Source organism: Bufo gargarizans, chromosome 7 (assembly GCF_014858855.1).
Source record: "Bufo gargarizans isolate SCDJY-AF-19 chromosome 7, ASM1485885v1, whole genome shotgun sequence".
Taxonomy (NCBI): Eukaryota; Metazoa; Chordata; class Amphibia; order Anura; family Bufonidae; genus Bufo; species Bufo gargarizans.
In genome coordinates this window covers 134,311,180-134,336,574 of record NC_058086.1, presented here as the reverse complement: position 1 = coordinate 134,336,574, position 25,395 = coordinate 134,311,180, and the positions used below count along the sequence as shown (strand labels likewise).

The window sequence follows — 25,395 nt, the reverse complement described above, 5'->3', positions numbered from 1 at the left end:
CTCTCTCTCTCTCATTAGTCTGGCATTTGACAAATAATAATAATTATGGTAATCCTAATTGACCAAAAACAGGAAAGGTTTATTCTGATTTCATGTCAGATATTGAGAAAAACATGCATATGTGTCTTTTTATATAGTGAATGTATCTGGTTTCAACTGTATGTACAAATCACATTCCTCCAATTTGGCATGTATACCTGTATAGTTTTATAGTACTTGATCAATGCCAAAGAAAATAAAACAATTAGGACTACCTGCATGCCTCTGCGATGGGTGGTGGCACCCAAGGAGTTAACCATACTCTTTTCAGTGTAGCCTATATGCTCTGCTGTGCAAGTTTTAATTTTCCTAGAGGTGAGGTTACAACTAGAACAGTAGATCACATACTGGGTGTCACAATCAATGAATGTCTTAATACTGCCCTTTAAGTCGCCGCCAGAGGATACAAATGATTTCGTTTTAATGGCAGACTTGCAGACATCACACTGCCTGCCAGCACACAGGGAAAGTCTGTCTGTGAAAGCTAAATCTTAGGGGGTCATTTACTATACTGAAATACGCCTAAATTAGGCATATTTCAGGCGCAGTTGGCGTCGCAATGGTTAGTTATAATTGTGGGTATGGCGTCAGTGGGGAAGGGGCAGGCCGTCTCATTCACCATCTACACCTGTTTTAGGAGTAGAAAATGGTCTAAATGTAAGACATTAAGGAAGATGGCTGGATGCGCCGAAGTTATGGAAAGGCCCGCATCAAACTGGTGTAAATTAGAACTGGCTTAGTTGCCCATAGCAACCAATGAGATTTCACCTTTCATTTTTCACAGCTCCTTTGGAAAATGAAAGGCAGAATCTGATTGGTTTCTATGGGCAACTAAAGCTTCTTTCATATTAGCGTTTTCAATTTCGCTTTTGAGATCCATCATAGGATCTCAATAGCGGAAGAAAATGCTTCTGTTTTGTACCCATTCATTGTCAATGGGGACAAAACTGAACTGAACGAAACAGAATTCACGAAAAAGCATTCCGTTACGTTTGGTTGCGCTACCATCGTAGACAGAATAACGCTGCAAGCAGCATTTTTCTGTCCGCGATGTGGTGTGGAGCAAGATGGATCCGTCCTGGCAGGGCCGGTTTTAGACCAAATCTGTCCGTGGACAAAATAAAAAGGGGGGCCCACATCTTGTAATAATGTGCTAAAAACACAGTCCGACACCCCCACCGATCAGCTGTATGAGGAGATGGTGCTGTTCACTGCTGCTGCACGCTGTCTCCTCAAACAGCTGATCGCCGGGAGTGCCGGGTCAGACACCCGCTGATCTAATATTAATGACCTATCCTAGGGATAGGTCATCATTATGAAAAAAAACAGAGAACCTCTTCAAACTACCCCCAATACTGTGCCTGTTGTGCTCCCCCCATGTCCACAAATACTTATATAGGGCTGGGCGATATATTATTTTCTTCTGTATGTATACAAATTACATGTCCCCCAGCCAGCGCCATCAGCCCCATGCCATTGCCATCATCCATTTCCCCCAGCCAGCGCCATCAGCCCCATGCCATTGCCATTTGCAATCATCCATTTCCCCCAGCCAGCGCCATCAGCCCCATGCCATTTGCAATCATCCATTTCCCCCAGCCAGCGCCATCAGCCCCATGCCATTGCCATCATCCATTTCCCCCAGCCAGCGCCATCAGCCCCAGGCCATTGCCATTATCCATTTCCCCCAGCCAGCGCCATCAGCCCCATGCCATTGCCATTTGCAATCATCCATGTCCCCCAGCCAGCGCCATCAGCCCCATGCCATTGCCATTTGCAATCATCCATGTCCCCCAGCCAGCGCCATCAGCCCCATGCCATTGCCACCATCATTATATCCCCCAGCCAGCGCCATCAGCCCCATGCTGCCATTGCTATTTGCAATCATCCATGTCCCCAAGCCAGCGCTATCCGCCCCATGCCATAGCCATCCACCGCACCCCCCCCCCCCGCCCTCACCCCCTGGTAGATTCGGGCCCCTGCTAATATACTTACCTTTTCTGCAGGGTGCGCGGCTGGCTGATGGAGTCCGCAGGAGACGGACTGCGTCTTCTTTCCAGCATGCACTGGGAGGGACCTGATGTCACACACAGTATCAGCCAGCGCGCTGATGATGTGTGCACGCAAGGCCCTGGCCAGTGCAGCGCGGTGCCGAGTCGGGAGGCCACAGAGCGGTTAATGAGAAGCTTCTTCAATTCACTAATGCTCTGTGGTCATCTATCGCTATATCGTTCATATCGTATATCATTTATATTGCCCACCCGTACTATACAGCCAGACTGCCCTCATTAGTAATGGTGCCCCCAATAGTGATAATACTTCCCAAGATAGCTCCCATTAGTAGCAATGCCCTCCATATTGCGTCAAATAATAATAACGCCCCTACAGTACCCTAGTAGTAATAATATAACTATAATGCTCCCAGTGGCTCTAATGTCCCCCTGTACTGCCCCCCACTAGTTCAAATATATAATGCTTCCCCCCATAGTGCCAATATATGTATATATAATGTTCCACCGTAGTGCCCGTATGTATATAATGATCCTCCATTCCTCCCCACTATTGCCAAGTATATATAATGATCTCCTTTTCCCCCTTCCCTGTTGCCCCCAGCAGTGTGGACATTTAGTAAAAAAAAAAAACTGCCTCCCTCTCGTCCCCCCGCCGCTGTCTGCGATACCACAGTTTTATCTGTAGCTTGTGTTGCTCCGGGTCTCACGTGATGACGTCATCATGCGAGACCCAGAGCAGGAGGTTGCAGGGATGTCATTGCGGCTTCTTGCTCTGTTCTAATGCCTCACAGGCTTAAGGCCTAGCGGCCTGAGGCTTGTGAAGTTGGACCACCATGAATGCGCACCCCTTTATGGGGCGAAGTGGCGCCATAGGCGGATGACTACCCTCCCCTATCCATCGTCCCCACCCTAATTCAGAGCACATTACTGCAGGAGGTATAACAGGAGAGGACTATAACCCCCAACATGTCGAAGCCATTAATATTTAATATCAGAGCACATTACAGGGGGACGTATAAGAGGATGGGACTATAACTCCCAGCATGTCCAAGCCGTTATTATGTAATATCAGAGTACATTACAAGAGGAGGTATGAGAGAAGACTACAACTCCAAGCATGTCCAAGCAGTTATTATGTAATATCAGAGTACAATATAAGAGGAGGTATACAACTCCCAGCATATCCAGGGTGTTGTAATGTACCCTGATATTATATAATAATGGCCTGTAAATGCTGAGAGTTGTAGTCCTCTCCTCTTATACCCCCTCTTGTAATGTACTCTGATATTATATAACAGGAGGTATAAGAGGAGAGGACTACAGCTCCCAGCATTTCCCTTGCACTTACATTGAATCCATACTTCTTCACATGCATGGCCGGTCCTCTTCTTCATTACATTACTGCACTGCTGAGCTCCGCCTCCTGTTCTAGTCACATCGCAGGTCCTTCATCCCCTCTTCTCTGCTGAGCTCCGCCTCCTGCATCTGACATTATGGCAGGTCCTCTCAGCACTGTGGTAATGATTTATCTTATATGTGAGGGAGGAGATCGTACACTGCATTGTAAAGTGCAGCTGTTCAGCTGTCCACCCGTTTGCTTCCTCAGACTTTCAGCTGAACAGCAGCACTGAAGCAGGAGGCCCCTTAAACAATGGGGGCCCTGGGCAATTGCCCAGTTTGCCCTACCCCCCCCCCCCCCCCAACGCCGCCACTGCATCCTGGCACACAATGTAAGTCAATGGGGACAGATCTATTTTCTCTGACACAATAGAAAACTGATCTGTCCCCCATTGACTTTCAAAGGTGTTCATGACGGATCCGTCAGGGCTATAGAAGACATAATACAACCCGATCTGTTCATGACAGATGCATGCGGTTGTATTATGGTAGCGGAAGCGTTTTTGCAGATCCATGATGGAGCCACAAAAAACGCTAGTGTGAAAGTAGCCTTAGGGTACTTTCACACTTGCGGCAGGACGGATCCGGCAGGCCGGTCACCCTGTCGGATCCGTCCTTCCGCTGTTTCGCCGTATTGCCGGACCGCCGCTCCGTTCCCATTGACTATAATGGGGACGGGGGCGGCGCTCCGGCGCAGTACGGCAGTTCACGGTCAGAGACCGCCGGACTAAAAAATAGTCATTTTATAGTCAATGGGGACAGAGCGGCGGAGCGGCGGTCCGGCGAAACAGCGGAAGGACAGATCCGACAGGGAGACTAGCCTGACGGATCCGTCCTGCCGCAAGTGTGAAAGTAGCCTAAGACAGTTCTACTTTACACCAGTTTTATAACATTATGCAACATGACATGTCACTGCTGCAGCCAGTCACTGGCTGTGGTGGTCACTTGACCCACCTCAAACAGGATGCAATCAGCAAGTACATCTTATGTGTTTTGAGCATTCAGACCTTGATAGCTATGAAAAAGGACTGGTTTTTCTTGAATTTTCGATAGAAATATAGCAATGAAAATGTTATTCATTGGTGGTGGACCTCTTATACTTTCCTCCTGTGGTATGTGTACACAGGCTGGTGTGTACAAGGACTTTCTACTGAAAAACAACTTATCCTCTGGTAATGAATATCCTCTTCATGTTCTCATATAGCTCTATACTTAGGCTTAGAAACTCTTGATATTCTTTATTGGGGTAATATTGGCTTCTGAGGTGAGCACTAGACCCCCAGAGAGCTTTCTCACTCTACTCATTGCATAAACGCTAATAAGAAGAATTAGACTAAGCTGGTTTTAAGTGATTGAAAAGACAGTCTGTACTAAAGGGTAATCCAGTGACTGAATCCAGTCATCAAGATGCACATAAACGCTGCTAATGATCAGTACAAGGGACAGTTCTGAGAATGCTCAATTCAGTAATATGGATGTCTGTCTCATCTATCCTCATACATTTGGGTAAGGTCTCCTTCATCTGGAGGGTCGGGCTATTATCTATTCATTTTAGCAACTGATGTTCAAGTTAGACTTGTCTAGCCAGATAATGACACATCTACAACAATTATATCTTATTCTCATCTCATTTGCTATTAATTAATATAGGAATAGATTAGTCATTGAGCGAGAACAATGTAGAAGATAGGTGACTCTTTTTTTTTTTGTCTCTTAGGTGTCCACTGTGAGCAAGACATCAATGAGTGTGAGTCAAATCCCTGTCAGAATGGAGGCACTTGTGAGAATCTTCATGGTAGCTATGTTTGTCACTGTCCTAAATACATCTTGGATGGACATTACTATGGAGGCCCAGACTGTATGCAGGAGCTAACTGGATGTGATGAGAACAGATGCCAAAATGGTGGCTCCTGCATACCTTATGTAATAGACAGTAAACACTCCCATACCTGCTTGTGTGTGCCAGGATTTACAGGCCCTTATTGTGAGACACAGACCACATTCTCATTTAATGGTGGAACTACCCTTCCTCTTAAATTACAGCCTCAACGAGAGGGACCCTTCAATGTGTCTTTCACATTCCGCTCTGTGCAGACTTCTGCTGCTATTTTACACCTTCGAGACCAAGCAACAGCCTTGAGACTGTATCTTCAAAATGGCTTCTTGTTCTTATCTGTACAAAGCAATAGCCAGTTACGCACTCTTTTACATTTGCCTCACAATGTCAGTGATGATCTTTGGCATACAGTTGAAATTATCTTCCAAGACAATATTCATGTGAAATTGCTTAAAACCTCCGGTGGAATTACATGTGTGAACCAGTCTCGCCTAGGAGAGGCGCCAAATATTGAGTTCCAGGAAATATTATTTGGAGGTGAACCATCAGCACTGAAGAAACATGGAGCCAATATTACTGGTATAGTTGAAATTAAGCCGCAGTTTGTCGGCTGCATACGGGACATTACAGTGGGCTCCATTGTAATTACAGAAGAAGATGGGAAATTAACTAACATTGAATTTGGTTGCAAGAGACATGATCATTGTGAGAGTCACCCATGTGGAAGCAGAGGCAAATGTGTTAACTTATGGCTGAACTACTACTGTGATTGCCATCGGCCTTACAGAGGAAACGACTGCTCCACAGGTAACCACAGCTTCTGATCATTTATAAAACTATAAATCGGATGAAATAATTGTATATAAATACATGTTATTCCACAAAAATAAGTTATTCAGGACCAAACACATTTGAGCCTTTTTTTTTTACTATACTTTAGGTTAACAGCTATAATTGTTTTTATTTCTTTGGATATCAAGGTTATTTCTGTAGTTTGTTTTTCATGACCAATGCAGGTTTCTTTATAATTTGTATTCACATAATTTTGCTCATTATTAGAATTTGTAGGCTTACCCTAGTGGAAGTGTTTTATTTGTGTTTCTAATTGTACTGTATACTAAGAAATTTCATTTATTACATATCTATGTTAGTGTAATAGGGGCAGGAGGGAAGCATTTTTTAAGCGTATTTCCTGTATACTATTTTATTAAATTTTGTCTTTTTTTCTTCTTTTTATACTCTGTTCCTGGGGTGACATTATCCATTGGGTGAGATTGTCGTATATATAACTGGAATCAAATTAAACTTTCTATATGTGCATGTAATGATGATATCTGTAAGTGATTATAATATTACAGCAAAAGGATAAGTTTAATAGTATATGTAATGTAAAAGGACAGGCACTCTACATTCGGAAATCCAAAACTGGAATAAACGCCTGATAGTATATATCAATAGATGTAAATTTCTTATAGAACTAAAAAGGCAAGCAAAAAAAAAAAAAGAAAAAGAATAAAGCATAAAACATCAAGCAAATCATGCGATAAGGTAAAATAAAAAGAAAAAAAGACCGCAACAATGTATTGCTCATAAAATAGGGTTATAAACCATATAATTGGAGTATGGTAATGTTTGGTAAATATATATCACAAGAATGGCTGAAACTGATAAAGTGGATCGATATTAGGGTAGTCTATCTTAATATCGATCCACTTCATCAGTTTCAGCCATTCTTGTGATATATATTTAACCAAACATTGCCATACCCCAATTATATGGTTTATAACCCTATTTTATGAGTAATAGATTTTTGCGGTCTTTTTATTTTACCTATCTGTTACACCTTATTGCAGGATTTGCTTGATGTTTTATGCTTTATTTTTATTTTTTTGCTTTTTAGTTCTATAATAAATTTACATCTATTGATATATACTATCAGGCGTTTATTCCATTTTTGGATTTCCGAATGTAAAGTGCCTGTCCTTTCACATTACATATACTATTAATCCTTTTTTTTGACTGGGTGAGTCATACGGCCTTGAGCACCTTTTTTTATGATAGCGGGGGGGGGGGGGGGTATAGCCACTTTTCCTACTATCTAAAAGGATAAGATTATTGGTGAAAATTGTACACTGACAGGAGGCTCTAGGACCCTGTTGGGCTCCCTCTAGCCCGGATACAAGATGAGTACAGCTGAACTTGGATGCAAACAGGTTCTCTATGGTATGCTGCAGCACATTTGCCACGGATGTTGCAGCTGGGCCTGTAGATCCTTCACTTTCACAGGTTGCTGAAGCTGGCATCCCAGCTGGTCCCAAAAATGCTTGATTAATCTGGAGACTGGGCGGCCAAGAAAGTGTTACAAGCTGGCGGAGACATTCCTGGGAAACCCTTGTTGTGTGTGGACAAGCGTTATCCTGTTGGAAAATACCAGTTGGAAGCCCTGCCATGAGAGGCAACACATGTGGCCACAGGATGTCCTGCACATATCACTGAGTAGTTAGTGTCCCTCATATCACTACTAGGGGTGACCAACTGTCATATGTGATGGCTCCTCAGATCATCACACCAGCAGTTGGGGCCAGGATTGAAGCGCTCACCACAAGACCTGGATTTATTGTTACAGATTATATTGTTTCAGTTCGTAGCAGTCTAGGTTTCTCATTCACGACACCACTGCAAATTAAGTTGATAGTGGCTGGCTGTCAATGGCAGGACACAAAATGGGTGCCATGACACCAAATTTCTTTCTGCTAAGTGCCTAGAAATAGTCCAGGGAGACAGGTGTGTGTCTTGATGGTGGACAATAAAACTGTGGGAGATGCTTATGCTTGTCCGTGGATCTTTACTGGTGGTCTTTCTTGGCCATCCGGAGCCTTTTTGGCATGTGTGTGTGCCCTTGCATAACCACAGCTCCCAAAGCTCCTAACAGCTAGGTCAGCAGGCCTAGATGGTGGGCAATTTGTTGAAACATCCTTTCTCCTTCTCTCAGTCCAATGGTGTGCCCCCTCTCAAAGTCTGTTAACTGTACAACACACGTTTGAGTGCTTTATAGAGGGATGTCTAGCAGTCAACAATCTCTCACCAAGAGGTACACTACCCAAAAGTAGCCCCTGAGAGCCTCTTTATAGGGGAGCAGGGGAAGCAATTTTATACCTCAGTGTCTAATCAGACCACACCTGTAATCATTTACATATCTGCCTGATACATAACTATACATATACCGTATACGCATACACATACCACATGACCACCAGGAGCAATAGAGGCAGTGACACTCATTGAGCAGTTTTCACTGCTTCTGTCTTCTCTTCAGGGTCACCTGATATTCGTCTGCCTAATCTCTCTGGCAGTGAGCTTAAAGGGGTATTTCAATCTAGAACATTGATGATTTCAATAGGATGTGTGGCTTGCTTTCCATTCACCTCTATTGGATTACCGGAAATAGCTGAGCCCTAGCTCAGCTATTTTCAGAACTCCAATAGCTGTGAATGTAGGGTCACTCATGAGCAGCTGCACTCCCTTCACTTCAGAGGCCCTGTCCTGGTGATAAGTGGGCCCCAGATGCAGGACTCGCACCTACAGTATCTGACATCGATATCCTAGTGATATGCCATCAATGTCCCAGACCGGAATACCCCTTTAAGTTGCACTAATGGGAGCTGAGCTGCAGTAACATTGCATGGTTACTACACAGTGGATGGTTCTTTAGGCTTTTGCTTCTATTGTATCGTCTCTGGCCCTGGTAGTTGTTGCAAACTACTCATGGAGTGAAAGCTGTTGATGTGATATCTCTCCTGGAGTTCTGGTTCATGTATGTTTGAAGCCTTACCTCCTGATCCTCCATGCACAAAGATTATACCAGAAGACAGTTCTTAAGGCAATCATTTCTTTTAGAATACTGATTTGAACTGGACGTTGTCTGCCATACTATTTTGTTTTATTAAATAACAGGATCCCAATGTATACATTTCCATGCATTCACACAGAAAGGTCAAGGGCCGGGTTTACTAATCCCATAGCATAGATGATGTAAGATTAGACAGGCTAAATGTATCATAGTGTGTCTGGCTAGATGATGAATTTGGTGCTAGGATAGAAACTATTGTCTAACTCTATACCAACTAATGGTTGACTTATTTTGAGACAGAATTTTATGAGAGAATTTTGGAGCAAAATGGTGCATCTTAGGCCTTGCCCCTTTCTTTTGAGGCTCCACCCTTTCCTGATAAGCCCCACCCTCTTTTAGCGTAAGTCAGAAGAAAGTTTAGAAACCCTAGTTGCTTTAAGTCACACCAATATTGTATCAATTTGCTCCAGTTTTTAGACAGATTTTAGGTGCAGACATTCTGAGATATGGACTTTTTTAGCGAGATTTTCCAGTTGTTACTATTGAGCTACTTCTGAAGTTCAGATAAATACACTGAGCTGCATCTGGATCTGTCCAGATGAAAAAAAGGGAGAAAAAAGATTTTTTTTAGATGGTTATGCACCTTCTGCAGAACATTGGAGTAGCTGTCCATACATAGAAGGAGGAAAAATAAATTGTTCAGCCTGTGCCTTATGAACATTAATAAAATCTACATCAAAGTGACGAACACCCCCTCATATAAATTCATGAACATGTGATCTGCTAGTCCATCTGCATATTTCATAAAACATTTGTATTACAAACCTGTGTCTTCCATGGATGAGGATGTGTACTACATATTACTGCCGAGATTTCCATTAATCAATGATTTTTCTCTCCCTGAAGAGTATGAAGCTGCTGGATTTGGATATGGAAATGTATCATCATATGCCATTTTCCAAACGACTCAACAGAGTGAAGACATGATCATATCTGCATTTGTCAGAACAAAGCATGATACAGGGTTTATGTTTGCCATCGGAAACTTTACTCACTTTGACATTATAGTGTCCCTGGAATCTGGTAAATTAACGGCAAGAACTGGAAATGGTGTCATGTCTAAGGGGGAACATAGTATCAGTGATGGTCAGGTTCATCTGCTTACCATGAAATTAACACAAAACAAGCTGTACCTGTTTACCTCATCGCTGCCACTGGATTTTATATCTTTGGATATCAAAAGAGGACAGTACGCAGGTTTTCTCTATGTTGGAGGACTGGTTGATCATTTAGAGACCATTAAGAGAGGAGGGTATTTTAAAGGCTGTATTCAAGATCTGAGGATTGATGGCACAGCTCTGGAGTTCTTCCCCAGTTCGGACTTACACATTTCAGGAAATTCAACTTTGGTCAATGTAACAAGAGGCTGCTTAAATGATATAGGCTGCAAGGTGAGGGGAAAAATGAAGAACACTCCAAAGATAGATTGCATGATTTTGATTTGAAAATGGGTGCAACTGATGATGAAGAGGACCTGACACCTCTCCTGACGTTTAATTTAGTAAATATGTGCACTGCCATGAAATAGCAATTCTGGGGCATCTTTTCTTATAAGGCTACATACAGACCACCATATGTATTTTGTGATCAACACAATACGGGTCTGCAAAGTACAGATGAGGTCTGTGCGGCATCCATTTGCGGATGGGTCAATGGGTCCAAGGTCGGGAAGCACATGGATCATAATCATTCTAAACTTTATTATAGAGCTCTAGGGCAGTGAATGTACATTGTCAGACTGTGTGGGAACACATCCCTAACTGGCAACACCCAGTTGTGAATTTATTTATTATTTTCAAAGAAGAATAACGCAACAGTATAAAGTCCTAAGAAAATATGCACCAAAATTGTTATTTCATGAAAAGTATTTACTAAAATATAAAGAAAATCAAAAATTTGGATATATCCAGATAGATGGTGAATCACGTAGAAAATTAAGTAAGAAATATCAAGGCTAACGTGAAAATCTAAAAAATATCTTTATTATATCACATAGATAAATAAGTAAGGGTTCAAGTGTGCCCATATAAAAACGTATTGCTGTATGGCTATAACAAAAAGAAAAACTCCCACTACAGGAAAGATACCATATAGTATATAGATACATATATATATAATGTGGAAGTTGGGGGATGGTGAACTATCCCTGTATCGCCCTAGATATTCCTTAGCCCATGGTTGCCCCCTGATGGTGGATGTTCCCTGTCCCCATACCTAAGACAGACTGTTATACCCCTATTATAACCGTACAAAAATAGGTAATATTAAAACAGTGGTATCAGAATAATAACACAAAAATATTGGAGCAATATGAGCTCCTAGATGTATAGATAAAGCTAATCAATCCACAAAATGGTATAATGATACCAACGCGTTTCACCTTTACATAAAGGTTTATCAGGGGGTAATACAGAAGTAAACATAAAACAAGGTAGGGATCAGGAGATAGAAAAATAAACCAATGTCAAATGATAATACTTAGCTCCCGGACACATGAGTGGGAGAGGATAGTCCCCACAGATCAAATGAGACAGCCTGAAGATAATGGCCTAGAAAGTAGATAAAAAATATAATGACCATATAGCAAACACAAGATAAGTAAGATAATACAATGATCCAGGTTAGATTACTTACTATTGCTGGGGAGCCCACACAAAATACGGCCGGTGCATGCAGAGCTATGCAGCTAATGGCTCAGACGCCGGCGCTTAAAACCCACATGGAACTTCCGTACACTATGGAAGTTACTTCTGGTGCGGTGGAACACACCTTGGAACGCATCAGGTGACTTCCTGCACGTGAGACGCATCATGGAGCGCATCTATCTATCATACAGAAGCGCCGGAAAAAGTGCCAGAAGAAAACTAGTTGTTTTAAACCTATCAGTGCATGAAAAGGGGAGCCATAGATGGATGTTAAGATGTAAAGAAGATAAGGAGAAAATATAGAACAGGGTACCCAATAGATTATAAGGGACCCAGATTAGCGCAAACCAATGATAATGTGACAAACAAATTATTGTCACCAATAAATAAGGTGCTTTTCGCACCAATAAGGTCGGTTGAGGGTTCCATATCAATATCTGAGACAAAGAGACACGGGGGAGATCTGTTAAATTAAAGGTCAATCTTTCGTTGAGACCAGCAGGTGACTGGGATCGAAAGCGGTAGATCCACTCTGTTTCCTTCTGTAGGATCTTTCGATCCCAGTCACCTTTCCTGGGGGATGGGGTCACAACCTCAAGAGCAGAAAAACTAATGGTTTTAAGGTCGCCATTATGGTCGCTCATTAATATGATTGGCTACTGGAGTATTGTTACATCACTAAATTCCCTAAGGGCTGTTTCACACGAGCGAGTCCATTGCAGGAATCAGGCTCCGTGTGTGAGTGTGATCCTCCGCTCTGGACTTGCAGGAGCGCACGGCATTATCATGATGTATAATGCTATGTGCCTCTGCTTGACCTTATTTCTACAGAATCATACTGACAGCTTAATGTCACTATGATTCTGTGGAAAAAAGCCCATGCAGAGACACATAGCATTATACATCATGATAATGCCGTGCGCTCCTGCAAGTCCAGAGCGGAGGATCACACTCACACACGGAGCCTGATTCCTGCAATGGACTCGCTTGTGTGAAACAGCCCTAAAAGTCTTCCCTCTTCAGTGGTGCATATAAAATTGCAAGCTTTGCAGGTGCCACATCTAAAAACACCAGAGGGTTTTCTATCAAGCCAATTTGCGCTAATCTGGGTCCCTTATAATCTATTGGGTACCCTGTTCTATATTTTCTCCTTATCTTCTTTACATCTTAACATCCATCTATGGTTCCCCTTTTCATGCACTGATGGTTTAAAACAACTCGTTTTCTTCTGGCACTTTTACCAGGGGGTTCTGCATGATAGATAGATGCGCTCCATGATGTGTCTCATGTGCAGGAAGTTACCTGATGCGTTCCACCGCACCGGAAGTAACTTCCATAGCGTACAGAAGTTCCATGTGGGTTTGAAGCGCCAGTGTTCTGTGAAAATCTGCTGCCCTCGTCACTTCCGGTTTCGACGTCACGCTTCTGAGGTAGGTGTGTCCCAAAGCTGGCAACCTTATAGGCTCTAAAGAAGGCTTGGCTCCGGGCAGCTTATTTTACAGCTGCTGTATGTGAACGCGCGGGCAGCAGATTTTCACATGCACTGGGCAGCTTTTTTTAATAGAGGCTGAATGGGGAGAGCGGGCACGCACAGGGGCATCGGATCTTCACAGGGGCTGTATCAGGAGCTGGGCAGTTTATTTTAACATCGGGCACACTCAGGGGCATCGGATCTTCACAGGGGCTGTAAAATAAGCTGCCCGGAGCCAAGCCTTCTTTAGAGCCTATAAGGTCGCTCAGGGGCAGCAGATTTTCACGGGCAGCAGATATTCACAGAACATCGGCGTCTGAGCCATTAGCTCCATAGCTCTGCATCCACCGGACGTATTTTGTGTGGGCTCCCCAGCAATAGTGAGTAATCTGAACTGGATTATTGTATTATCTTACTTATCTTGTGTTAGCTATATGGTCATTATACTTTTTATCTACTTTCTAGGCTGTTATTTTCAGGCTGTCTCATTTGATCTGTGGGGACTATCCTGTCCCACTCATGTGTCCGGGAGCTAAGTATTATCATTTGACATCGGTTTATTTATCTATCTCTTGATCCCTACCTTGTTTTATGTTTACTTCTGTATTAGCCCCTGATGAATCTTTATTTAAAGGTGAAACGCGTCGGGGTCATTATACCATTTTGTGGATTGATTAGCTTTATCTATACATCTAGGAGCTCATATTGCTCCAATATTTTTGTGTGTTATTATTCTGATACCACTGTTTTAATATTACCTATTTTTGTAGGCTTATAATAGGGGTATATCAGTCTGTCTTAGGTACGGGGACAGGGAACCTCCACCATCAGGGGGCAACCCTGGGCTAAGGGCGATATAGGGATAGTTCACCATCCCCCGACCTCCCCATTAGATATGTATCTATATACTATATAGTATCTTTCCTGTAGTGGGAGTTTTTCTATTTGTTATAGCTATAAAGCAATACGTTTTTATATGGGCACACTTGTACCCTTACTTATCTATGGCCCCTTTCACACTTGCGTTGTCCGGATCCGGCATAGAGTTCCGTCGTCGGGGCTCTATGCCGGAAGAATCCTGATCAGGATTATCCCCATGCATTCTGAATGGAGAGAAATCCGTTCAGGATGCATCAGGATGTCTTCCGTTCCGGAACGGAACGTTTTTTGGCCGGAGAAAATACCGCAGCATGCTGTACTTTTTGCTCCGGCCAAAAATCCTGAACACTTGCCGCAAGTCCGGATCCGGAATTAATGCCCATTGAAAGGCATTGATCCGGATCCGGCCTTAAGCTAAACGTCGTTTTGGCGCATTGCCGGATACGCCGTTTAGCTTTTTCTCAATGGTTACCATGGCTGCCGGGACGCTAAAGTCCTGGAAGCCATGGTAAAGTGTAGCGGGGAGCGGGGGAGCAGCATACTTACCGTCCGTGCGGCTCCCAGGGCGCTCCAGAGTGACGTCAGGGCGCCCCAGGCGCATGGATGACGTGATCGCATGTACACGTCATCCATGCGCCTGGGGCGCTCTGACGTCACTCTGGAGCGCCCCGGGAGCCGCACGGACTGTAAGTATGCCGCTCCCCCGCTCCTACTATGGCAACCAGGACTTTAATAGCGTCCTGGCTGCCATAGTAACACTGAAAGCATTTTGAAGACGGATCCGTCTTCAAATGCTTTCAGTACACTTGCGTTTTTCCGGATCCGGCGTGTACCTCCGGCAAGTGGAGTACACGCCGGATCCGGACAATGCAAGTGTGAAAGGGCCCTATGTGATATAATAAAGGTATTTTTTAGATTTTCACTTTAGCTTTGATATTTCTATTTACTAATATAAAACGATAGGGCAGCACTCCAAGTAGAAAAAACTGGGTGCCAGCAGAACAAACACCTTACCAAGGTGTGTAATACAAAAATAGAAAACACCGCAGCACATCCGTTGGTGAAAAATAGTGGATCTTTATTCACCCAAGCGATGTTTCAGTCCTCTTACTGGGACCTTTCTCAAGCAATACATTTTTTTCAAACTGTGAGTTTTTATAGTCATAGGTCATTAGCATACATAAATGACAATTAAACATTCATATAAAAAATGTGCAAGAAAATCTCATAAAGATTTGTACAGAGAAAGCATCATACCTGAAAAATATATCCGATGCAAATAATCGAATATTCCAAGTATCCAAGTACAGTGATTATACCATAACATAGAAAATTACATAAGTGGCAATCAAGGATACATGATAAACACCTGTGTATATATAATTGGTCACTACCGTACAGTCAATTTATCAAAGCAAATAGAATAATTAGTGATACGTCCTTACTGGATACTACTTTGGATAGGATGACAATAGGTTTTAAACAACGGCATTATCCGACTTCCATATTGCAAGTGCAATTAAAACGCATCAATCAGAAAAAACGAAGTGAATTATTCCAGGGCACTAAGAGGGATCAATCCCAGAAAATATCTTTTGTATCCACCTTTTGTGAAGCTAGTCCATATGTGAGCAAAATAATTAATAAATATTGGTCGATTTTAAGTACAGAACATAAAAATATTCCAGAATTTAGGAGTAGACTGATCATGTCATACAAGAGAGGTGGTAATCTAAAAGATAAATTAGTTAAAAACGATATAGGACCACAGAAAGGTAGTAGTCAACGTTTTTTGGCCCCTAGGAAAAGTGGCAGTTTTCCGTGCCTTCACTGTGTAAATTGCAAGTACATGGTGAAGGGACGTGAATTTATACATCCCCAGACTAGGATTTCTTATCCCCTTAAATTTTATTTGACCTGTGATTCGAGCTTTGTCATTTATGTCTTATGGTGCCCCTGCAAACTCTTGTATGTGGGGGAAGCCACATGTGATTTTAAGTCATGCTTCAACCAGCACCGCTTCTCCATACGTAAGAAGCGCAGGGATCTCTCTGTTTCGCATCACTTTGCGGATCTGGGCCATGCTGAGGGCGACTTAAAATTCATGATTCTTGATCATGTTCCACAGCCGCGAACTGGCGGTAATCGCATGAAAATGCTTAAAAAACGCGAGTCCGAACGGATCTTTAAGTTACAAACTGTGAAACCGGGTGGTTTGAACGTAGAGTATAAGCCATGGTTATTTATATGACTCCCTTCTAGTCTGCCCTAGTCGACTTTTGTAGTGAAAAAATTTTCTTTTTATGAATATATTTGGATAATATATTTTTGATTCTTGTCACTTACAGATTCCTTGGATGGACGGGCTTTGCTCAACATGAAGCTGGATACTTTTGAATTTCTATGGCTTATCCCGCAACAGCTGCATACATGTTAGAGTGTTTTGATACAACTTCATTAGGATGATTTTATGATTATTATGGATGTTCTTTTCACCTGATAGGGTTACTTGAGTGAAATGGGGTGAATACGGTTGTTACCGGCTTCCCCCACTTCCACTTATATGTTCGGATGACAGTGCATCGCATGATTGCACGTCTTCCGTAATTATACCCGGGGTGATACATCCTTTTCGATTAGCTGCTGCTTTCGATTTACGTACTGTTAAAGATGTCTATACTTATTCTACTGTGACGTACAATCTGCAACCTGTCACGTGATGTCCCCCTATGGGGTCATGTGATTAGCCCTTCGGTGAGGTCACGGACAGGCGCAGTTTTCGTTCCATGTTCTCACACGGGACTAGGTGACCGCCCCCGTTGTGACATCATGGACATGCGCAGTTTGAGTTCTGGGACGCCGTCTCCATGCGGTGATGTCCGCAACAGTGTATCAGCCAACGATTGAGCTTGCCCGATTCCACACAAGGTCTGTCCACAATTATATATACACAGGTGTTTATCATGTATCCTTGATTGCCACTTATGTAATTTTCTATGTTATGGTATAATCACTGTACTTGGATACTTGGGATATTCGATTATTTGCATCGGATATATTTTTCAGGTATGATGCTTTCTCTGTACAAATCTTTATGAGATTTTCTTGCACATTTTTTATATGAATGTTTAATTGTCATTTATGCATGCTAATGACCTACGACTATAAAAACTCACAGTTTGATAAAATGTATTGCTTGAGAAAGGTCCCAGTAAGAGGACTGAAACGTCGCTTGGGTGAATAAAGATCCACTATTTTTCACCAACGGATGTGCTGCGGTGTCTTCTATTTATTTATTTTTATTTACTAATATAGACATGTCAGGGGAGCAGACAGTTCCTCTTTAAATCTGGGAACAATGTATACCATTTGGACCCCACTGATCAAACTTTAATCCCAATGACAGGCTGTAAGTAGTTAGCTCTTGTAAACACCTCCAAGCTAACATGTCATGGAAGATTTGTAACAAATTGGAGTGATTATCATTATTCAGAGTCAATGTAGAAATGAATGTGCTAATCTCTAATGTGTATACATGACATGAATACTTATTGTAACCACCTATCTCTTGTTGCCTTAGCCCAGACTTTGTCAGAATGGAAGTATTTGCAGTGGTACAGTGGGCCATGATTGCTCATGTTCTTCAAATACACCAGGAAAGGCATGTGAAGGCCTTATGTGGTGCCAGCTCACTCAGTGTCCTTCTGGGTCTGTCTGCCAGCCTGTACCTGGAGGATATGAATGTAAGTACAATGTTTTTCATTTTTGTACTTAAACACAAATTATCTCGTACTTAATTCTCAAAATAATTCAGGGGGTACGATTTCTCCTTATGGAGAGTGCCTAATAGGTGCGAGGAGACTTGAAGGCTAGCCAATGCTCCTCTAGGAAAAAGGTATACAAATTAGCCCTTTCTCCAAAAAGGAAACTGAGTCTCTACTGCCACCAGATGTAAGGTAGCTATCCTATAAGGCAATGCTGGGCCTTTTAAACAGAACTTCAGACATCATTTAGAATAATAGCTGAGCTTATCTGCAGACAACTGTTTCAGGGTGATTGCCCTGATTGCTTGGCCTATGAGACTCCTTATGTTTACTAGGTGCTCTCCATAATAAGTAGTACTGCCCCAAATCCTGACAAAGGCCTCTCACCCAGTTAAAGTCTATGTGCAGCGGGCACCTCCCCAGGGCCCTTTAAGAGTACTATACTAGTACTTGTTTTGTGATGCCAGTTGCAATGAAGCAACAAGGACACAGGACCCCTTTTAGTGATACAGTAGATGGTACCCAGGTGTAGGCATGCCAGAGTGGTGTAGGGTTTCCTAAATGTCCCTTAATGTTAATGCATGTGTCACGCTGCTCCTACCTGGATACACTGGACCCCAGGTGTTGGCCCCGAAGCAATGAAAGGGGGGTTGTTTATCAAGGGGATGATGAAATAAATTGAGTCCAGACCTTGTGATAAAGTTCAATAGCAGCTTTACTTTGCATAAACGTTTCTTCAACAGTTTAAGGCCCCATGCACACGGCCGTGTTTCACAGCCGTGTGCGGGCCGTGGAACCGCAGCCTGGATCCCTCCTGAGAGCAGGAGCGCACGGCGTCACTGGTTGCTATGACGCCGTGCGCTCCCTGCTGCCGGCACAGAACAGTAATACACTGGTATAGATCATACCAGTGTATTACTGTATTGCGGCGGCAGCAGGGAGCGCACGGCGTCATAGCAACCAGTGACGCCGTGCGCTCCTGCTCTCAGGAGGGATCCAGGCTGCGGTTCCACGGCCCGCACACGGCTGTGAAACACGGCCGTGTGCATGGGGCCTAAGTCTTTGTCTTAGTTCCCAGCAGGCTTTAGCATTAACTCTGGCAGGCGAACAAACTCAACTCAACTGCTACATCTGGTGCTCTCTGGCTCTGCTGTGTTGACAGGCTGACTGAATAACTTTGCTTTAGCTGTCTGCTGCAACTCCTCTCTGTAGTCTGACTCTAGATTTGTCCAGGGAAAACTCCTCCTGGCTTCAGAGGCTCCAAGCTGTGGCCTCCACATCTAGAAGAGCTGAAGGTGCTCTAGCTGGCTTGGGCAAGGCACGTCCAGCAGTGACGTACACTTGCTGCACACCATCCCTTGGCGGGGGGTAAACTAGAACTGACTAGAATTCCACCCTCCCTGCAGAAAGTGGGACATGCCCACCACACCACAGATGGGGGGTGGTAGAATGGAAAGAAGGGTTCCACTCTCTATTAATGTAGCTCTGCCATGCTTGCTGCCACCTTCTGATGAAACAGGTAAATTACATGAACAAGAACAGTTACCAAAATTTGAAATGCACAGTGTTTAGGACTTGACATAAATACACATGATGACATGAGGTTAACCAATAAAGACAGTAGCGGGGTGCAGAATTGGTAATGCCATTCTGGAGCGTTACATTTGTACATCTTTTGAGAGCATTTTTTTTATTATTATTGCATTGTACTCATTTTAAGCTAAAAATATATTTTTTTTAAATTGGTCTTTATTAAAAAGATAAAGTCCTTTTTTCTGTACAGAGCTGACATTTTTTCAATCAGACCAGAAGTTGACGGACTTATTTTCTTTGCTCTCCGACCTTATAAACACTCATTATAGCTCAGTTCTTATCTTACTGATAAGAGTGAGACTTAATAAGTGTTTATGACCTTTCAGTAGTTTAGATATAAGGTTTATTAGATGACTGGCACAAAGTGAAAGTAAAAGTACCAGTCACACAGCTAGAAAAACAGTTAACCCTTTGTGACAGAACAGTTCAATATTTTTAATAAAGGCAAATAAAAAAAAAATATTTTCAGCCAAAAATGAGTAACATGCAATCATAAAAAAAATTAAAAAATTACTGATGTTGTACATAGCCTTTAAGCCAGTTCTCTCCTTTCTGCACTGATAAAAGGCAATCACCCCGAAACAGCTGTCTGCAGATGAGGTACTGGCTTAGCGATAATCCTTAATTATGTCTCAAGGCCTGTTTAAAAGGTCAAGCATTGATTAATAGGATAGCTACCTTACATCTTGTGGCATTAGAGGCTCAGTTTTATATTATTTTTGGAAAGAGAGCTAACTTGCAAAATAATTAAAGAAGCATTGAGTATGAGTTATACAAGTTATACAATTTCAGTATCCCTAAAAGATTGGAATAACCTTCCCCTTTTTTTCTTTTATTACATTATACAAGTTGCACCAGTTTCCTTCAGACAGAAAAGAGAGGAAATTGCTGGTGTGCTGGTGATTCTGGCAATTGGAATATGTTAATTTGTCTATTTTTGAAATAAAAAAATAATAATCTTAGCGTTATATAACGTAGTTTTTGTGGGTCTGCTTGTTACGACTACTATCTATGTTTGTCCCTCCAGTCTTTATTCACACAAAACTAATATAGGATAAATCTGGCATTTACAGTTAAAGGGACAACATGTCAGTATGACCTGAAGCTAGTCTATAATAAGTCCTTCAGAATACAATAACTTCTTGCTTTCCTGTTTTCATTTGGTATAACAGGTATTTCCAATGCACTCTTCAGTGGCAAAGGTCAAACCATCACTTTTAGAAGTAATGGTAAAATAATGAGAGACCTCACCAACCTAACCATCGGCTTCCGCACCATAGACTCTGAATCTGTGCTCCTCCATGCCCAACGAGAACCCGAAATCATTAGGGTTAACATCCAGAACAAATTTCTACATTTTCAACTGCAAAGCGGGAATGACCTCAATCCAGTGCGTCTATCCAGTAGGGAATCAGTGGGGGACAGCCAGTGGCACACTGTCACCTTATCAATGACAGCTCCTGGATCCCAGTCCTCAACATGGCAGATGGAAATCGATGGAAAGCCAGAGAAAACAACAAGTTCACTTGCGACAGGAAACCTGAACTTTCTCAAGGAGGGTACAGATATTTACTTGGGTGTAGACATTGACAGAATGGAGAGAAACTTTACCGGATGTCTTGGCACAGTTCTCATTGAAGGAATACACTTACCATACTTTGCAGATACAGATTACATGATGGTTAAACCACAAGTTGAGCAATTTGTAAAAACCTCTCCTGAGATTGTTGACATCAGATGCCTAGTGTCTGATCCCTGTGCCTCTAACCCATGTTTGTTTGGAGGCAGTTGCCGTGATGTCTTCACCCACCCAGTCTGCACTTGTCCTAAAGGAAGAAGTGGAGACATCTGTGAAAATCAAACCACAGAGTGCCTACCTAACCCCTGTGCACATGGCAACTGTACTATTGAAGCTGACGGTTACAGATGTGAGTGTGAGACAGGTTACACTGGACCTAATTGTGACTTCATTAGCTGTCATCGTCATCTGTGTGCTAGAGGTGCCACCTGCATGGCGGGAGCAGATGGGTACTTTTGCCTCTGTCCAGCTAATGTCACTGGGCAGCACTGCAGGTGAGAACTGAGCCAATCTCATGACCTTGTATTCAGAGAGTATGTGGTGTCCATTGTGTTACGTGTTGTGCATAGTCGCAGGTTGTGGAGTCCGTCCATCTGTGTGTAATAACATAACTGCACCTTCATTCTTATGTCCTTCACAGTTTGTCCTCAGAATCTGAAAAATCTGCTCTGAGTTTGGTAAGAATGTATGTATCATCATCTCCACACAATGTGCGTATGTGCCTTAGCTCCATTAGCTTCATAAACCCTTTAGTGCTGCAACACTCTGCACATGTGTCTGTTATTCCTGTAACCTAAAGGGGTCCAGAGAAAAATGTATAACAAAGACCTGTCCAAAGGTTGTATATGGTGTTGCTATGTGCAATCCATAGTTCTCTTTTTTAATTTTAGCATTCCAATGAAGCCAAGGTGCAAAACAAGGCACAACCTATGGACAGGTGTAGCTGGTTATCTAGAAGAAGGTGGCCATGTTTTACTAATCCTTCCCCAGTTGTAAATAGCTATTTGACAAAGCTTCATCTTTAAAATCCTACTTATTGTATTTGTAGCTTGGCTATATTAGCTAAGAGACATAGGTATCTCCTCTTAAAGAGGTTTTACAGGACTTTTCTAATGATGACCTATCCTCTGGATAGGTCATCAGTATCTGATCGGTGGGGTTTTACAGCTGGGGACCACCGATCAGCTGTTTGAAAATTCACAGGCACTCACAGTAGCACCACGGCCTTCTCACAGCTTTGCCTACGCCATGTGACATCATGTTTATTGGTCACATGGTCTAGTTGCAGCTCAGCCCCTTTGAAGTGAATGGGATTGAGCTTCAACACAAAGCACAGCCGCGAAAGAAGGCAGTGATGCTACTGTGAGAGTCAGTGCCTTCTCAGACAGCTGACTGGGAGAGGTAGTTTCTAGTAACAACACTGAAGAAATATTCTAGATGATCAATTTCAAAATCATGTATTTTTGAATAAAATGTTACTGACTTTTCAACCAGCAGTCTAGGGGATCAGCTTGATAAAATAGATTAACTTCCTTCCCATGACTTAAGCCAAATAAATATAATTAACTTCGATTAAAACTAAAACTATTTTTATAAATTATGAGGAAGAACTTTATGTTCAGTAGTACAATTGTATGAAAGCATACCGAACATAAAAGAGGTTCCCAGGACCCAGTGGGTCCCACAAAGCCACCTTAATTACACATAACATGTCTGTAAGAGAAAGTTGTGTGGATTGGTCTCCCAGGAACCCAGCTAGATGACGCTCCTCTTCTGAAAATCCAGTTTCCACTGACGTCACATTTCTGTCCGGTTTCCACTGACGTCACTAGAGACGGGCCAGAAATATTCCTCTCCCTGTCGCATGTGCAAACTCCTGAATTGACCTCATCTGCACATGCACAAGGGCAAGGACTAGTTGTAGCTCCATCCATAGCAGAAGTGATGTCCTGTGCCTGGGCTGGAAATCTGTAGAAGTAGGATTCTCAGAAGAAGAGCATCATGTGAGCGGATTCCCAGAAGGCTGATCCATGCAACTTTTTTCAGTCGTGGAATTTTCTGCAGAAAATCTGCTGCTAGTGAAGGCACCCTAAGCATACCTAAATCACAATTACTCCTCATGGAGCTGTAGACATTAATTGAATAGACTGCAGCCATTTATTTGTTTTCCAACCATCTACATAGTCCCTATCTCCATACGGACTAAGTGGGGAGGGTCTTTCTGGTGTGTTGCCAGTGTTGGGCTCATCACTCTGGGCCAATCGACTGCATCCCCACATCTGTTTCTCTTCCCTTCTCACAGAAAAAAATGGACAACGAAGCAGATGTAAAGATGGCCATACAGCTAAGATAGAGTCATTCACTATTCTTCCAGACCTCTTCATAAATATGCACACCAAGCTGGTTCAATTGTACATGTGTTCTTAATGGTCAGAAAGCAATAAGTCACTGTCAGGCACCTTTGGCAGTGGTTGATCTCCTGTGAAAACAACACATCTGGCATGGTGATTAACCAACTTGCTCAATCCTTCTTTCCCCCAATATCTGCGATTGGGGTAGAATCAGGACACTGCCATATACAGATGATGATCAAGAGATCCTGCTGAAATTGATGGGTTCAGTCAACATTCATCTGTTCTGCATGGGCACCTCAAGTAATTTACTTTTACAGATTTGCATTGCCTACATAGGAAAGATCGGTTTACACAGTGGGATGTTCAGGCCGTTGACGATAATCTGCCCATTCAACTGTGCTGCAGATCACCCGATGACTAAGCAAAAGGCAGTCACCTCAATCATCATTTCTGGGCAGCAGATTGTACTGTGCAGACAGCACTCTGCTGCCCAGGAACAATGATTTTGTATGGGAACAGGTGATAGCAGCAGCGATCACTCGTCTTTAAACTGCGGAGGTAATCTCTGCCTCTAAATGCAGCGCTTCACCTCCATTCAACGAGAAGCTGATTGTTGGGAAGGAACTTTTCCTTTCCGACAATAAGTTGCTCCTCGCAACATCTAAATGTGCCTGTAGATTTGTCTTTGTCTACAAGCCGATAAAAGAACATTTGTAGTGGGCCACACATTTTATTTTATAGAGTCACACATGAAGTTGTAGAACAAGTGTAAGACACTGTATTGAAGAGACCTTATTGAAAAACAGATTTGTTTTTGAAGTTAGATGGTGTGGCTGCAATTTAATGTCTAACAAAAGATGTGGTTGATTTTTAGAAAATAAGGTTGGCCAACTTGAGTTGTGTGAACCATACATAGTGCCACTTGGTCCTGCGCCTGTTGTATGGGACAAGCTACCATGTAGCCCTAAGCTGTTCAGTGTGTGTTCAGTACTCTGTATTGTATCCATTCCTCCATTCTGGATAGTCTCTTTTTCTGATTATTACAGGTTTCATGTAATGCCTTCCATTTTCTGTGGCAATGAAAAGAAAAACATAACCTGTTACAACTACAGCAACTGCACTGAGGAGAAAGGAGTGCTAGGATGTTCTTGTCACCCTGGATTTGTGGGAGAGAGGTAAGTCACATCGTAGCCACCTACAATATGAATTATATGCATATAGAAGATTAGCACCTCCTTATAATGTATTGTAATTAACCCAGAGAGTGAGAGGGCGTTCCCTGACAACTAGCCTGAGGCATGTCCCTGGTTAAAACCATCGAGGTGGTGGATCTCTGGAATAGGTCTAGGGGAACACCCTGAATACAGCAATAAAGTGTTATTACATTGGTGTATTATTACATGTTGATCAGCCATAACATTAAAACTGTGAATACCGTTGAATACCGTCAAGAGGTAGGGCATATTAGTCAGTTCTTGAAGTTGGAAGCAGGATAGATTGAAAAGTGTAAGGATCTGGTTGACATAGCCAAACTGTGATGGCTAGTCTACTGGCTCAGAACATCTCAAAAGTAGCAGGTCTAGTAAGGTTTTCTGGTATCCCATGGTTAGCGCCTACCAAATGTGGTCCAAGAAACGACAACTGATGATGAACCAGCAACAAGATCATAGGCACTGAAGGCTCAATAATGCACATGAAGAGCAAAGGCTAGCCCATCAGGTCTGATCCCACAGAAGGGCTAATATGGCATAAATTGCGAAAAAAAAGCCATCTCTGGCTATGGATAGAAAGGTTTCAGAACACACTGTGCATTGCAGCTATCTTCTTATGGGGCTGCATAGCCTCAAACTGGTCAGAGTGCCCATGCTGACCACTGTCACTAACTTGTACCTCCAACGGCATTTGAACTAGCCC

General features: G+C 42.7%; 1 protein-coding gene across 1 annotated transcript in view; it reads left to right on the top strand.

Moving 5' to 3' along the window:
- Nucleotides 1-25,395, top strand: part of CRB1 (crumbs cell polarity complex component 1) — an 80,487-nt gene that overhangs the window by 18,478 nt on the left and 36,614 nt on the right. Inside the window, exons 6-11 of the mRNA XM_044302422.1 lie at nucleotides 5,167-6,093; nucleotides 10,043-10,587; nucleotides 17,772-17,934; nucleotides 20,721-21,621; nucleotides 21,768-21,812; nucleotides 24,528-24,656. Coding sequence (XP_044158357.1) covers nucleotides 5,167-6,093; nucleotides 10,043-10,587; nucleotides 17,772-17,934; nucleotides 20,721-21,621; nucleotides 21,768-21,812; nucleotides 24,528-24,656 — 2,710 coding nt within the window. The remainder of the gene's footprint in view (nucleotides 1-5,166; nucleotides 6,094-10,042; nucleotides 10,588-17,771; nucleotides 17,935-20,720; nucleotides 21,622-21,767; nucleotides 21,813-24,527; nucleotides 24,657-25,395) is intronic.